Source organism: Medicago sativa, chromosome 4 (genome assembly GCF_051527215.1).
Source record: "Medicago sativa cultivar Bolivia chromosome 4, Bolivia_mono, whole genome shotgun sequence".
NCBI lineage: Eukaryota > Viridiplantae > Streptophyta > Magnoliopsida > Fabales > Fabaceae > Medicago > Medicago sativa.
In genome coordinates, this window is record NC_140752.1 from 65,382,775 (window position 1) to 65,400,050 (window position 17,276).

The window sequence follows — 17,276 nt, forward strand, 5'->3', positions numbered from 1 at the left end:
AAAAATATATACTATACATCACACAAAATTTTAGATTGGAGAATTTAGAATACTGAAAACAAGATAATTGGTTAGTGTCAAAATCTTCTTATATATAAAAGTTAACCCGAGTGATTATTTTAGCCCTAATTTTAACCTAAACCATGTTGCTTAGATTTACTATTTTAACCCTAATGCTTATTTTCTGATTTAACCTTAATGCTTATTTTCTGATTTAACCTTATCCGCTTCCTTATATATCTTCTTATATATAAAAGTTAACCCGAGTGATTATTTTAGCCCTAATTTTAACATAAACCATATTGCTTAGATTTACTATTTTAATCCTAATGCTTATTTTCTGATTTAACCTTAATGCTTATTTTCTGATTTAACCTTATCTGCTTCCTTATATATCTTCTTATATATAAAAGTTAATCCGAGTGATTATTTTAGCCCTAATTTTAACCTAAACCCTATTGCTTAGATTTACTATTTTAACCCTAATGCTTATTTTCTGATTTAACTTTATCTGCTTCCTTATATATCTTAATATATAATACTAAGGTTCACAATGCATGCTCATTATGAAACCCTAAACCTAAACCTAATCCTGCCTTTTTTGAGAGGTTTAAAAAATCTTTCTGAAAAAAGTCTCTGCAGGGAGTTGAACTCGCAACCCATAACCTCCATCCAAGCACTTTAACCACTTGATCAGTAGCTGTTTTAGTGTTATAATATCGCTTCCACTAATACATTATGATTGAAATGAATGAATAGCATATCATGAACAAACCAACAATGAATTAATACAGCAGTTGATATCAACAATTAAAAAGAATACACAAGGTCAAGTAATACAAGGCACAATTAACTTTTAATTTGACGTTATGCTTTTTGTTTCATTTTACGTTATAACTCCTTCACACATTCTTTACATGTTTATTATGGATTATGGATGGATGGATTCATTTCTATCACAACCTTTGAACTGCTTTTTTTTTTTTTATTCCGTAACTCATTTTTTAATTATGACCATACACTCACTCATTATATATACAACCACTAATATGATCTCAATATTTTTAGTTTCTACATTGAAAACATTGTGTATAAATATGTGATTTTGTGCATCATATTTTGGGTTTTGTTCATCATCACTTTCAAGTAACAATTGGACAGTTTATCTACAATTTTGTATTGTTGTTTTTCCACTCACTTTTACTCTTCATCTTTTGATTATCAAAGTCTAAAACAAGAGTGTTCTATTTGTGGATTGGAGTTTGCAATAGGACAAGCTTTAGGTGGCTACATGAGGAGACATAGAGCTTCAAATATGAAAGGAAATAACAATATTCACAATTCTAATAATACTATGTGGTGGTAGTAGTCTTGATTCGCTGCAAAAGATGAAAGCTAGAAACCAGTGAGTTTTGGTGTTGGATTTGGATTTGAATCCATTTTTCAATATTTCTTGGTATTGATTATATGACGATTTATTCATTACTGTAGCTGCAATTTTTCTCTTATCTCTTGATTATTAACTGGTTTCTATGATATGATAATTGATAGGGAGTCAAGTTACTCTTAGATTGATTCCTTAATGTGTATGTGGATTTTTGATTTTTTTTGTGAATTAGGATAAATGATGCTTCTATTTTTTATTTTGTTGCATCATTGATGGTGAGGAAGAAGCTTATTAAAAATGGTTGTTTATCGTCACTTTCTCCATGAAACTATTGGATGATTCCTCTTCAATTTGGTGTTATAGTTTTTCTTCTCTTTTTTACTCTTTATTTTTTGGCTATTAATTAATACAAATTGGTAATATAAATAAGGGGTATATTTATAAATAATACTGTTTTTTTTATAAAGGTGAAGACAAGTGTCTACCATTTTTTCGTATAAAAATAATAATAAACATATTACTCCAAGTATAATGATAGAGATAAACATTGTGTATGTGTAATTAAGATAAAGATAGATAAAATTGAGATGAATAAAGAATAGTGCCTCTAAAAACAATATATAGAGAAGGTTAAAGGATATGATCCAAGTTACACATCTATCTCTCTATCTTCTATATATTTATATATCTTTGAATTTGTACATCTAAAAAAAAATTTACACTATTAATTAACAACTTGACTTTCCAATTATCTTTGAAGAATTAAAGAATTAATTAATTATCAAATTGAATAGTTTCCTCCACTATTGAAAAAAAAAGGAACTTCCCATTCTGCATGTCACACAAAATGAAAGGAGAAAACAAAGACTTACTTGACAGTTAGTACTATATACCTCAAAGAAAAATATGTATGCTACAATTATTAAATAATTAAATTCATATGTCCACATAAAATAAATAAAAAGACGTATACACTAATCAAATTGTCAGAAAATTTAGGAAAAGTCAGTCCTAACATGATAAGAAGATTAAAATGATTATGATATCTAAAAAAAGTTCCATTCATTAGATTGGAAACTCTAAAAATGAACGTTTTAATTTTTTCAATAAAATCTTGCCCCAACTTATCTTATATATGCATGATTGCCCAACTCTACTACCATGATCATTTATGCTTTTCTGCTTTGTTAAAGTGATGTGGTTCTCCTTTTACTTTCCTTTCCTTATTTTTTGTGTTTGGGTATACATTTTCGGTCCATAAATTGGTTTTTTTTTTTTTTAAGGAAGGTCCGTAAATTGGTTGATATGTTTTCTCAAAAAGAAGTTCATATATCCCACACATATAGCATATAAGATTATACATAGAGAACACATTATTTTCTTAGACTAATACAATTTTATTTTCATATTTTATCCATAACAACAGAGAGAGGTGTGATCACTAAGATGTACTTTCAAGGTTTGATACTTACTATTAAAATTTGCTTTTAGGATTTACACATATGCCTTGTTCAAAAAGGATTTACACATATGCAATTTGTATGCCGCACGGGTGCAAGGACTAGTCTTCTTATATATAAAAGTTAACCCTAGTGATTATTTTAGCCCTAATTTTAACCTAAACCCTATTGCTTAGATTTACTATTTTAACCCTAATGCTTATTTTCTGATCTAACCTTAATGCTTATTTTTCTGATTTAACCTTGTCTGCTTCCTTATATATCTTCTTATCTTCTTATATATAAAAGTTAACCCGAGTGATTATTTTAATCCTAATTTTAACCTAAACCCTATTGCTTAGATTTACGATTTTAACCCTAATGTTTATTTTGATTACCTTATCTGCTTCCTTATATATCTTCTTATATATATCTTCTGATTTTAGCCTTCATTCTATGCTTACTTTTACTGTATTACCCTTGTTTAATTAAACCTATTTAATTTAGTTAATTTACTCAAATCTTATTTTCAAACGGAGAGATCTCTTATCTCTTATTTATTAAAGTTAACCCGAACGCTAACTGTTGCCCTAATTTTAACCTAAATCTCTATGCTTACTTTTACTGTATTACCCCTGTTTAATTAAACCTATTTAATTTAGTTAATTTAATCAAAATCTTATTTTCAAACGGAGAGATCTCTTATCTCTTATTTATTAAAGTTAACCCGGACGCTAACTATTGCCCTAATTTTAACCTAAATTATGTGCTTACTTTTACTGTATTACCCCTGTTTAATTCAACCTATTTAATTTAGTTAATTTAATCAAAATCTTATTTTCAAACGGAGAGATCTCTTATCTCTTATTTATTAAGGTTAACCCGGACGCTAACTGTTGCCCTAATTAAAAAAATAAAATTTAGTATAAGTGAACCAAGTGGATATGAAAGCATGGGCGGCGAACGGTTAATATGCACATGAGTCCTATAAAGGTCCTCTATATTTCATGGGTGGCGGCTGCCCCTTTTCATTAGTACCTAGCTCCGTCCCTGTACTTAACCTATAATGTTACATTACTGTATCAAGGACGATGTCATGAAAAATTATGTTTTTGTACAGTACCAACGTCTATGTTTCTTCATATTATGAAATACTATATGACAATCATGACATTCATCTAAACTATTTTGTTACCTAACCAGGGGCGGACCTGGACTCCCAATATTGGTGAGGCACAACTTTTTATCAAATAATTAAATACCGAGCATGGGTTAACTACCGTTTGCAACGAGCAGCAGATAACTTGCATCACAGTTATTAGAGTAAATTTTGGGTGTAAATGAGCAATTTTCAAAGTGAGAAGATTAATTTTCAATAACATGTGCAAATATGAGGCCCAAGCCCATAACAACAAACACATTTCTGCTTCTGCTTCTTTCTGCTTTCTGCTTCTTTCTGCTTTCTGCTTTCTTCAAACAGAGTGGTTTTGCTGCTTTCTGCTTCTTCTTCAACACATTTCTTCATCCTTTTCCTTTCTTACTTGAAGGTTCCATGGTTTCTGCAAGTGATTTCTTCTTCTTTTCCACTAGTACTTTGCTTGTGATTGAGGGATTTAGTTTCAGTTTATTGTTTCAATTCATTGTCTTCATATATTAAAAAAAAAAATCAGCTTGGTTTGGTGTGGCACTTGCCACACCAGGACCTGTTCAGGTCCGCCCCTGTACCTAACGCACGGGTCGATGGTCTAGTTTAAATAAATTGAGTACTTGGAAACAAATTTAGATTCGAGAAATTAGATTATCGGTTCTATATGTAATTTTTTTAGAATATGTATAATGCACAAGTAATACATATAGCTTCCTCCAAAAAAAATAAAAAATAATACATATAGATACATTTATCAATGGAAAAAATAAGATTCATTGGCATCAGATAATGCATTTTAACTTTGGCAAAATAAAAAAAACGATAATGCATTTTAACTGTTACAAATCTTTTTTTCTGTCAAAAAAAACTGTTACAATCTTTTAAACATTCTCTTAAAGAAAAATCTTTGAAGCAATTACAGTGATAAATTATTTTGACCTAATTAATCAAAACCAGTCGAGATTGTATCTTTTGGACAAGATTACATTATTTTATCATTAATGAACCCATGTTTGCATGGCTCATTTACAATGCCTCATCAGTGCTCAAAATATATCAATGATACAATCAACTCTAATTATAAAATTGTATATCTTTTTTCTTACAAGATTTTAAGAAACGTACCCCAGTCAGCCCCTCGTATGAGCAATTAACCATATGATAACTCACACAAAGAAACCCACACATAAAAAAAAAAAAAACACTGAAAGTAATATATTGTTGATTACCGATCAAAATTACATAAAACAAAAGGGCCAATAACTACAAATTATAACAAATGTAATTTTTTATTTTACTTTTGAAGGGGTAACAAAGTAATAATATATAAAACCCATATTTTAGACCCATATAATTCTTAATTTTCCACTACAAGAACAAAGAGCCTTAATTAATGCTCATGTGATCATATGAATCAAGCTTGCAAAATCCACTCTCCATTAGACCACTCATGGTGAACCCTAATTCTTTTGCAATGGTAGTAAATTGTTTCTTGGTAAGATTCAAAATACACCTCATAACAATAGTCTTTTGAATCTTTTTTGGCATATATACCTGATCTTTTTACCGGTGATTTCCCCTAACCACCACCCATCCTTGTCAAAAACATCCACTTTTTGGTTGGGTTGGAACTCGGGAGGTTCACGGACGCGTGGAGGTAACGGTCGAAGATCCCTTGAACAAATTTCCTCAATGAGAGGTCCAGATTCATCATCTTCAAGAAGATTCTTATAACGAACCTTGTATTGTCCATTCTGAAGGCATGAAACAATCACACCTTCAAAGTATGATCCTCTAAACCCTTTTTCATTGATGGACACTTCGACTTTTTCCCCTTCCTTGTAATCAACTCTCATCACGGATGGGTTCATGCTTGCTCAAGAATAAGAAAATGAAAGAGAGAGAGAGAGAGAGAGAGAGAGAGAGAGAGAGAGAGAGAGAGAGAGAGAGAGAGAGAGAGAGAGAGAGAGAGATGTGAAAGTTGTTTTGTGTACAAATAAACACACATAACACTATTATTTATAATTGAAGTGATCAATTGGTCTAAGAAATCGGGGGTCAAAGATTTGTCCAAGATCATATTTTTTATTTTATGATTATTAATTTTACTTTTAAATAACAACCTTTTTGTTATATAAATTAATGGCGTGTTAACTATTTTAGTAAATAATTAATTGTATTTATTTTTTTTAGTATAGCATATCATTATAATGTGTCATTTTTATTACATTGAATTGAAAATTCTTTTGGGACAAAAATTAAGTTACTTTCTTAATTAATATTTAAAACATAATTTATTTCGTTTTTTTCTAAGGGCATATTCTTTACAATAATTTTTAATATAATTATTATTAATTTATTTACCTTATTCAATTATTTTTGGATAATTCTTTCAACAAAAAAAAATTATTTTAGGATAATTACAACTTTAATTTTTTTTTCTTCATTTTCGGAAAACCATATTGAAATTGAGCTCTATCTTCCACAAAATTCAAACTTCCCCATCATCAATATTTAATCGGGCTTAAGAAATAAATGTCTTTTCGAACTGGAGTATAAATTTATTCTGTAAAAAAAAAACTGGAGTATAAATTTATAATATTGTTTGCAAAAGTTTCTAAACACATTAGATTGCCCCATAACTATGATGATCTAAAATAAATATAACAAGGTTTATTTAGTATAAGACTAAAAGTATATGTAGTTATTTGATAAAATATTTTACACACTGATTTTAGAGTACGGACATCTGTTCTAAGCACGGGCTAGAATTTCGTCATAAAATATTATGATGTATCATGTGCCAATTAAAGCTAAATATAGGATAAAATGGTGGAGGTTGAACAATAAATAAAAGAAAAAAAAACTCATACTTAAGCCTTAAAATTTTGGATGAAGATGTTGTATCATTCTCACTTGTGCAGTTGTTCTTTCATCAATGTATCGATCCACATCATTGTTGCCTCCCCTAGAAGGTTCAATGATGATATCATATCCCGGTTCAACATTTTGGGGGAGCGGTTCTTTGTGGTGGATCGCGTATACGGAGATTGTGACACTTAATGGAGAAATGTTAATTTGTCAACTGAGTAAAAATTTCACAGTGTATGCAAGTGTAGATGTTGAGCAACGTATAAGTAAGGTGACCTATATATCTAATGTCTTACAAACTTCAAGTGAAGATGCAATATTAACTTCACTTGTATGATTGGTCTTAGCCTAATGTGATATAACATCTCATTGTAGGCTTCCACAAAATACCCAATATTATGAAGATTTGTTTTGCTAGTTTTTGGCTATCAATTGTTGAATTTTCGACCTTAAATTTTAGTTTTTAGATGTCATTCACTTTCATGTAATTTTTTTTATTCAATCTCTGTTATTATCAATTACTTCACTTTTAGTATTTGATGGGATCACAATGGAAAAATGTAGATGTGTTAGGTCACAAAATACACGCTTATTAGACAATTTAAATTGTTGAGGAATTTTTTAATGAGTCTAATATTTCGATAGTATAATTACCTAGTAAACTTCAACGCCTTCAACCAATCCAAAAAACTACCCACAACTCACTATATTATATATACTCTTATGGCTAAAACATACACTCCTTAGTTTTGTCCCTTATTATTTCTCTCATGTTCAACTTCCTTTTTCATTTTTTTTTTTGAAATTACTTTCCCTCTTTGCGTGAATGAAACAAACAAAAACACCCCTCAATGAAACCGCCACCAACCAACATTTTTTACGATGTTATGTCTTTGAACTTATTTTGCTATCTCACCATATTACATACACAGAGAGTCTTACACTTAAAAGAGAGATGTTAATGTGTTATATGTGAGTTAATCTTCTGAATTAGATGCAATAATATATATTGAGCAACATATAAGTGAGATGATAATATGTCTAATGTCTTTAGGTTTTAGATGAAAATGCGACGTCAATCTCACTTGTGGGGTTTTATTAGTCAAATGCGATAATTCAATTCATTCTAAGCTCCCTTATAACTATGAACATCATGATGAATTGTTTTTTAATGTCATTTTCTTAATTTTCTTATATTAAATATAAGTTTTGGGATGTTGTTTGCTTTCATTCAATTTTTTTTTATCCAACCTCTATATTTCAAATATTTTCACTTTTGGTCTTTGAGCTGATAATGTACATTTTATTATACATTTCAAAATGATGTGGAGTTTTTTTTAGTTGATTTTTTGGTAAAATAATTACCCATAAACCTCTAACTCCTTCAACTAACTTATAAAATTATCACTAACTAAGTCTATTTTCAATAAAGTGAGATTGACGCCATATTTTCATCCAAAACCTTAAGACACTAACCATATTATCATCTCACTTATATGTTGCTCAATATAGATTATTGCATCCAATATAGAAGTTTAACTCACATATAACACATTAACATCTTTCCTTTAAGTGTAGAACTCTATGTGTTTGTGATATGGCGAGATAGCAAAATAAGGTCAAAGACACAACATCGTAAAAAATGTTGGTTGTCGGACAAGGCCGGCCCTAGGCATAGGTCGGGGGTGCGACGACCTAGGGCCCATGCCGGCAGGGGTTCGTAAAAAAAACTTATGGTGGGGGTGCATATAGAAATATTTGATTTTTGGGGGTGTATATTTGCTATATATACCCCCATATATCACAAAGATTTCTATATACACCTCCTATAAAAAATTTGCCAAAAAATTAATTATCGAAGAAATTGGTGATATTTTTTGGACCCTTTGTTTCTAATAATGTGCCTCACTAATATAAAAATAATAGTGATATTTATTATCCGAGAAATTGGGATAATTTTATAACAAAAAAATTATATTTTAGTTAAAAATGGGCCTACTAGAGAAATTAATTTTAATCTTGTCTTTCAATGGTTCAAAAAAATTAAATTATATCATTATAGTGATGTCAACTTTCTTAAATTGATTAAAATGATTGCAAAATTGAATTTGATAATTGCAAAATCATGTAAGACGCATTCATGATCATGAAACCGATGTGAGACACATTTAGGATCATGTGGCCCTATTGTTCTGAGGCGCTAAAAAAAATTTGGATCATGAAACCGATGTGAGACATATTTAGGATCATGGGACGCATTTAGTAATGTCAACTCTTCTGGTGTTAATATTCTTAGGTGCTAAGATTTCAGTCTACTTTGCAAGTGCTATTGTTCTCTATTTCTACAGTATTTTATTTTGTTGTCTATGAAGTATTTGATTTATTTTCAGATGTTTCGTAAAAAAAAAAATTATCTAGTAGTGAATAGCGAAAAAAAAAAAAAAAACAAAACAAAGACCTAATAAAAACACAACAATGAGCAAAAAAAAAATTATGATATATTATGTAAGGGATCCTTTTCTCATATTATGTCCAAGGCCTGTATAACTATAGGAACGTCCCTGTTGTCGGATTTCAACAAACGTTTGAGATCCTCACACTTAATGAAGATGGTGGAAGTGTGCCACCACTTGTGGTAGTATCCATATGTGTTTCAAGTTAGCTGAATCAAATATGGGATTGGGTCCTGGATGTGGATCTGACCCGAATCTTTCACGTGAAAAAAAAAAATTTGTTCCCCCATGATCTGTTACAGTCACACACAGTGTTGGGTGACGCCACCGCAGGTTCAACTTCTCGTCCTTTAGCAAGGTTGTTGTTGGTTGAGGTTCATAACAGATTCTTGCTAGAAATGCCATTTACTTGTTCTTTGATGCGATATGTGGGTTCGGGAAATTGTTACCGTGCTGACGGTCAATTTCATTTGTCGTTCCTCAATGAGATGAGTTCAAGTTTGTCTATCGGTTACTTTGGAAATGTTTGGGAACAATTACATATATATTTCTTCTGCAATTCGGTTTTGTGCCCCGCGTTGGGTCTGCTGGGTTGTTGGTTGTGTATTTGTCTCAGACATTTGGCTTCTCTAAACTAGACTTTTGTCCAGTATGTTTTACTTTACCACTTTTGTTAATGTTTGTTGTAATGCCTTCTATGGATTGATTAAGTGGTTGTTGGGTAAGATTGATGTCCCCCAACTTTTAGTACTTCTTTTATTTAATATATTTTTCTTTGCTGAAAAAAAAAATTCACAGACAAAACACAGAACTTTTTAACCTTATCATTTCTCTATGTTCAAATTTATATTTCATACTATTTATTTTTCTAATTTTCTTTCTCTCTTTTCATGAAATATGAAAACATAAATCTCCCTTCATAAAACCACCATCAATCCACCTGTTTTATTATGTTTTGCATTGTATAATTTTTTTGGCTATGTCACCAGATATCAAACGAAGAGAGTCTCACACTTAATGAAGATATGTTAAAGTGTCAATCGTAACTTAAAGTTTCACATTAGATGCAAGCGTGGATGTGAAGAAACATATACGTGAGATGATCAATATACCTAATGTATATAGAATATATATAGTGCACAAGTAATACATATATAGCTTCATTGATCAATGATAAAAAATAAGATTCACTAGTATCAGATAATGCATTTTAACTGTTATTATCTTTTAAACATTCTCTTAAAAAAATCTTTGAAGCAATTACAGTGATAAATTATTTTGACCTAATTAATCAAAACCAGACAAGATTGTATCTTTTGGACAAGATTACATTATTTTATCATTATGAAAAAAAGCTGTAGTTACATTGTACCCAAAAAAACTGATGGAGTCAATATATCATCAAATGAACCCATGTTTACAATGCCTCGTCAGTACTCAAAAAATATCAATGATACAATCAACTATAATTATAAATTTGTATATCTTTTTTCTTACAAGATTTTAAGAAACGTACCCCAGTCAGCCCCTCGTATGAACAATTACTGACCATATTATATATAACTCACCCACGGTAAAATAAATTAAAGAACAAGAGAGAGTACATAAAAAGAAAAGGATCAAGAGCTATACATGATACACACACAAAGAAACACCCATAAAAATCAAAACTGTAGGTAATATATTGTTGATTACCGATCAAAATTACATAAAACAAATGGGCCAATAGCTACAAATTGTAACAAATGTAATTTTTTATTTTACTTTTGAAGGGATAACAATAAAACCCATATTTTAGACTCATATAATTCTTAATTTTTAACTACAAGAACAAAGAGCCTTAATTAAGGATTATGGTGATCATATAAATCAAACTTGCAAGATCCACTCTCCATTAGACCACTCATGGTGAACCCTAATTCTTTGGCAATGGTAGTAAATTGTTTCTCGGTAAGATTTAAAATACACCTCATAATCTTTTGAATCTTTTTTGGCGTATTGGATCTTCCGACCGGTGATTTCCCCTAACCACCACCCGTCCCTATCAAAAACATCCACCTTTTGGTTGGGTTGGAACTCGGGAGGATTACGGACGCGTGGAGGTAATGGTCGGAGCTGCCTTGGAGAAATTTCCTCAATGAGAGGTCCTGACTCATCATCTTCAAGAAGATTCTTATAACGAACCTTGTATTGTCCATTCTGAAGGGATGAAACAATCGTACCTTGAAAGTATGATCCTCTGAACCCTCTTTCATTGATGGACACCTCGACTTTGTCCCCTTCCTTGTAATCAACTCTCATCACTGATGGGTTCATGCTTGCTCAAAAATAAGAAAATGAGAGAGAGGGGGATAGAGAGGGAGAGAGAGATATGTGGAAGTTGTTTTGTGTACATATCAACACACAAAACACTGTTATATATATATAATTGAAGTGATCAATTGGAAACGATCGGTCCAAGATCATAATTTTTTTTATCATTATTAATTTTACTTTTTTTTGAGGTATTATTAATTTTACTTTTTAAATAACAGCCTTTTTGTTATATAAATTAATGGCGTGTTAACTATTTTAGTAAATAATTAATTGTATTTATTTTTTTAAGTATAGCATATATCCTGTTTGCCAAGTTTTAGTATATCATTATAATGTGTCATTTTTATTACATTGAATTGTAAATTCTTTTGGGATAAAAATTAAGTTACTTTCTTAATTAATATTAAAAACATACTTTATTTCGTTTTTTTTCTAAGGGCATATTCTTTACAATAATTTTAATATAATTATTATTAATCAATTTACCTTATTCAAATAATTTAGGATAATTATAACTTTAATTTTGTTTTCTTCATTTTTGGAAAACCAAATTGAAATTGAGCTCTATCTTCCACAAAATTCAAACTTCCCCATCGTCAATTGCCCCATAAATATGATAATCTAATTTTTTTTTTTTTTTTTTTGTGGTCTCCAGGGTTTGAATCTGGACCTTGTATGCATTGTCCCTGCCAACTGAGTTAAGCTCACGAGGACAATCTAAAATAAATATAAGAAGTTGATATAATATTTTACAGACTGATTTTAGAGATATTTTCAAATTAGAAGTTTTTTTTTACTAGAATTTAAATGAGAAGTTGATTTGTGTTTGTCTATAATAGTGAAAATCAAGTTTTAAATCTTCTCTCCCATCAACCACGCTAATATTTTTTTCTTCTTCAAGAAGTATAAGATTTTATTTGTCTCACACACACACACATATATAACTCTAGCAAAATAATTTAAAACTACTAAAATGATTTTTCTTTCAAATAATTTGTAACAATGATGTTCTAAATTTGTTCAAATGAGTTTGAATAATCCATTTACTTTATTTCAAAATTCAAACATTGCTTCAATTCTAGGATTTAGGTTCTTTTGTTTTTTTTACCTGTAAAGAGCACCATATATAGGCAAAACACCCAAAATGAAATGCACACACCGTACATCTTAAACACCAATAAAAAAACAAACCTCCAAAACCAAAACAAACACCAAAACCAAGCGTAACCCCTACAAACTAACATAAACCAAAAGTTGAGTCAAGCTCACCCTCCATCGTGAATAGCCACAAAAACAAAATTCAAACTCATATCGTCTGCTACTCACACCAAAGCCACTCCAGTAAACCAACACACCCGTTGAAAATCCCAAACAAACAACACCTCGCCTTCTCATCACCACAAACAACACCTCACCTCATCACCACAACTTAGATGCATTTCCGAACTAATTCAGATTTCACCACCGATGAATTCTCAGTCTGTCGGAGAAGACACCAATACATGCCAAAAAAAAACTCGAGTAAAGAAACTGACTCCCGATTTCCAATCAAAAGCGATCGGCCCACCAGACTCTAGAAAAAAATCAGTAGGCACCCCTTAACTCCTGGACCTTGGAGACGACACTTTAACCATCCAAAATACTATTTGCCAAATCCCCAATATGTTTTAGGGAAGCATTTCGATCTCAAGCTATTTTCCAAATCCCCAATACTTAAACTTTGCAAGTCCTTGCACCAACAACTTGGACCTCAATATCACAAATTATAGTTCCTATCCCTAGTGACCTTCTATTTACAGGTTATAATTTTTTAGATGTCAATCCTTAAGGCGGTGGTGAGCTGAGGTGTGTCCCTCCGCATCACCACACCTCCAGCCCTCCGTCAACCTTTTGCGGTGGTCTTTTTCTAATGATTTTGCAGGCTTTGAATCCGCACCAGGTCTACTTTCTGTCCTGTAGTCGTTTTATGGGTACGGAGCTGCTATATCTAGTTCACCTATGTCGTTATTCAGATAAGTTGAAGTTATTGTTTTTGGATTTTGTTTTTTTGTTACTACTCTTAACTTTTCTTGATCTCTAACAATAGAACCTACAAACTACCCCAAAGGGAACTTTAAATCATTGCATGATACCTATATCTACCCCAAAACAACGCCTCCCTCAAATCCAACCCTCATTTTTTCAGATATAGATCCTTAAAGCGGTGGTGCGATGAGGCGTGTCCCTTTGCATCACCACACTTCCAATCCTTTGAGGGACTATTGCGGTGGTATTTTTATGGTGGTATACAAATAACCATATTACTATTAAAATTGTTGATTTTGTGCATGGTACTTGGAGACTTACCAGCTACTACAGGTACCCTAATGGGGGACGTAGGAAAGCCGCGTGAGACTTTCTTCGTCATTTTTCTAGTCAATTTGTCGGACCTTAGTGTGTTTTTGGTGACTTCAATGACATTATGGACACTAGTGAAAAGAGAGGTCGCACGTTTCGGTCAAACTGGCTAATTAACGGCTTTAGGCAAGCTGTCCTTGGTTCTGGTCTCTCTATGTTCTGGTGGAAGGGTACCCGTTTACATGGTTTAAGAGCTTGGGTACCTCACGTGTGGTGGAGGAAAGGCTTGATCGTGCGCTCGCTAACAATGCATGGTTCAATCTCTTTCTGGATGTTGTGCTAGAAAACCTTGTTGGTCCTGCTTCCGACCACTACCAAATTTTATTAAATCGCAGTTCTGTTCGCAGACCTCACCAAGCTATGCACAAGTTTAGGTATGAAAATGCTTGGCAACTTGAACTTGGCTTCAAAGATTTTGTTACCCATTCCTGGCAGATGTAGACTAAGACCCCTCTTATTCCTAAGATGTCTGCATGCGCATAAGAGATGTCCACTTGAAGTAAGGATCATTGTAACAAGCTTAAAGTTGACATCGAGAACATCCGAGAGGATCTTGATAATGCACGTCTTAATAGTTCCGGTGAAAGCCAAGTTTCAGTGGGGTAGAAATTCTTATCATGGTCTATAGACACCAAATCCAACAGTTCCGATGATTTTTTTTATTCAATCAGGATTCTGTTGAATAAGGACTGATATGACAATATTAACGAATTATTTTAATGTCAGAGACTATTTTGACTAATGAAATAACAATAAGGGACTATTTTGAAATTTAGATACATTGAGGGACCATTATGACTACTTGTTACACATTCAAGGATCAAAATGACTATTACCTTGCTCAGGAATTTCATTAAGCGTGTTCTCTATATTATTTTGATATTTTTTTAGATATTTATACCTACGGCTACTTCCGTAGGTAAAGCTTATGAATACCTACGGTTTTTTTTTTCAGTCACTATAAACCTCTATAGGTTAGTATATGGCATTTTTCTTGTAGTGATAGTAACGAATCAACCTCTTTATCTCCACCAAGAGGATAAAAGAAACTATAACATGCATACAATACAATGATGCGATCAACTCTAATTGATTGATCAATTAACCGTATTATATATAACCCACCCACATTAAACTAAATTAAGGAACAAGAGAGAATAAAAAGAAGAAAAGAGCTACACACTGAGAGAGAAATGTGAAGAGAAAACACAAAATTAACAACAAAAAAGACTTAGGGAAGTTATTGTCGATTACCGATAAAAAGTACATAAAACAAAAGGGCCAATGTCTACAAATTGTAACAAATGTAATATATAATCCATCTTTTAGATCCATATTTTTTAAAATTTTCAACTAAAAGAACAAGATCCTTGATTAAAGATTATGGTGATATGATGAATGAAGCTTTCAAGTGTTACAAGTATGGGCTCGATCTAAAGGATGAATAAATTGTTTGTTCAAAATTTAGAGATTTTGAAAATAATTTTTGGCGAAGGCTTTCTGGATCGACAGCAGCTATCCTGAACCCTATCGAAAGCAACTTGTAACTTAGTTTGTACAATGTAAATTTCACCACCTAAAGATTAAGTCTTTCTTGTTCAAATCACTTACAAGACTGTTTGCGAAACTTAGCACAACCTAGAATATTTTCTGCACAAATTATAACAATGTAAAGTAGAGAGAAGAAGATGAACACACGAATTTGTTTAGGTAGTTCTCCAACCGTCCTTGGTATAGGTACGCCTGCCCCCAATTTCAGAAGAAAAGATACACCAAAAATAAAACCCGATTGAAACTTCAATACTGATGATTATGATGATGATGATGATGAACTTTCTTCATCTTTCCATGATCTTGAACCAAGATCAAGTGCCCAAATCGCTCGATGATCCTCTGTTTATTACTCCTTTGCAAGACTAATAAAGAGAGGTTTTCAATATCCTCTCACACAGTGGTAAGTATTGTGCCGTTTATAAAAATAATCGTATCAAACCACAGAGACTCCGTTTAGTTTAGACCGTTATTAAATTCGCAGAAATTCTAAATCAAGTTAAAAAAAAGTTGTTTGTTGACAAAATTGTAAATATCAGTTTGACAAATATAAAGAGAGTTGTGTTGGGATTAGACTTCAGTAACTTCTCAATCAATGGTTACTATTTATCGATTGTATACTTTCTAAGATTCAGATAAAATTAAACACAATTATACCAGAAAAGAAAACTGAAAATTATTAAACACAAGTATCATATGATGCCAACTATTATACTTGTGTTTTAATCATACTTTGTGTTTTCAGATTGTCAACTTAACAAGAAGACAAAAGGTGATAAAACAATGACACCCAAAAAGAAAACTGAAAATTATACTATAAGTAGAGTCACTCCTAAACATGTAAGAGATCGAGTACTCATATGAGAATCTTTTAGCTTTGGAATTCATCCATGTCCACACCAACAATTTAACCATGTCAAAAGGTGTTCCTGTTAAACGATCAAGTTGGCCAAACACCATAAAATTGCATTTCTTTCAAATTGACCAAATACAAGTCATCCAAATTGCATGAAAGCACTCCTTCACTTTCTTTCCATAACAACATGACAAAAACAATTACTTGTCATTACACTACTAAAACCTAACCAAGAGAAAAATTTCAACCAGAATTCTTTAAAATTACAAGCAGCTACACATAAAGGTGATGGTAAGTTATGCATCTCACTACGAATTAAATCATCTTTGGTTGGAAGATGATCAAGTTACAACCTACAAGCAAACAATGACATCTTCGTTGGAACTAAAATGTTCCAAGTAATATTAAACAAAGAAGAATATTCTATTTCTTCAAAATTAGAGAATAACTTATAAGCTTCTTCGATTGAAAACAAACCTTTGGGATTGGGATCCAAAATCCAAGTGTCCTTCGTATTATCCTGCAAAATAATGTCAAATAATAACAATCTACACTCCTCCACACCCTAAATCTCCCAAACAAATAATTTTCTTCTCCAACTCCAACAACCTCCCTCGATAACCCTTCCTAACACCATATCTCTCACCTAAATATTTTTCACCAATGCTAAATTAAACAACCTACTAAAGCATTCCTTTAACACATCCCCATCGGACCACGACTCGCGCAGAAATAGCGTCTTACTACAATTCCTTATTTTCTAAGTAACATTATCCCCAAACCAACTCCCTCCATATTCACCTACCTCGTCACCTCTCTCAATACTATAAATTTCTTTCCACCAAACCCAATCTTTTTT

General features: G+C 31.7%; 1 protein-coding gene, 1 long non-coding RNA gene and 1 pseudogene across 2 annotated transcripts; 1 reads left to right on the forward strand and 2 right to left on the reverse strand.

Annotated features, from left to right (window-relative positions):
• Nucleotides 1-527: 527 nt before the first annotated feature.
• Nucleotides 528-1,737, forward strand: LOC146930797 (uncharacterized). Its single transcript, XR_015006481.1, has 2 exons — nt 528-1,405; nt 1,620-1,737. It is a non-coding gene; the product is annotated as an uncharacterized LOC146930797 (long non-coding RNA).
• A 2,962-nt stretch (nt 1,738-4,699) lies between these two features.
• LOC146930798 (protein AGENET DOMAIN (AGD)-CONTAINING P1-like) lies at nt 4,700-5,938 on the reverse strand (annotated as a pseudogene).
• A 5,089-nt stretch (nt 5,939-11,027) lies between these two features.
• LOC146930799 (protein AGENET DOMAIN (AGD)-CONTAINING P1-like) lies at nt 11,028-11,613 on the reverse strand. The gene has a single exon (XM_085708316.1). The coding sequence runs from the start codon at nt 11,611-11,613 to the stop codon at nt 11,167-11,169; it is 447 nt and encodes a 148-aa protein (XP_085564442.1). The 3' UTR covers nt 11,028-11,166.
• Nucleotides 11,614-17,276: the final 5,663 nt, after the last annotated feature.

Coding starts and splice junctions, on each gene's coding strand:
- LOC146930799 (XM_085708316.1), bottom strand. CDS start 11,613: ATGAACCCATCAGTGATGAGAGTTGATTACAAGGAAGGGGACAAAGTC.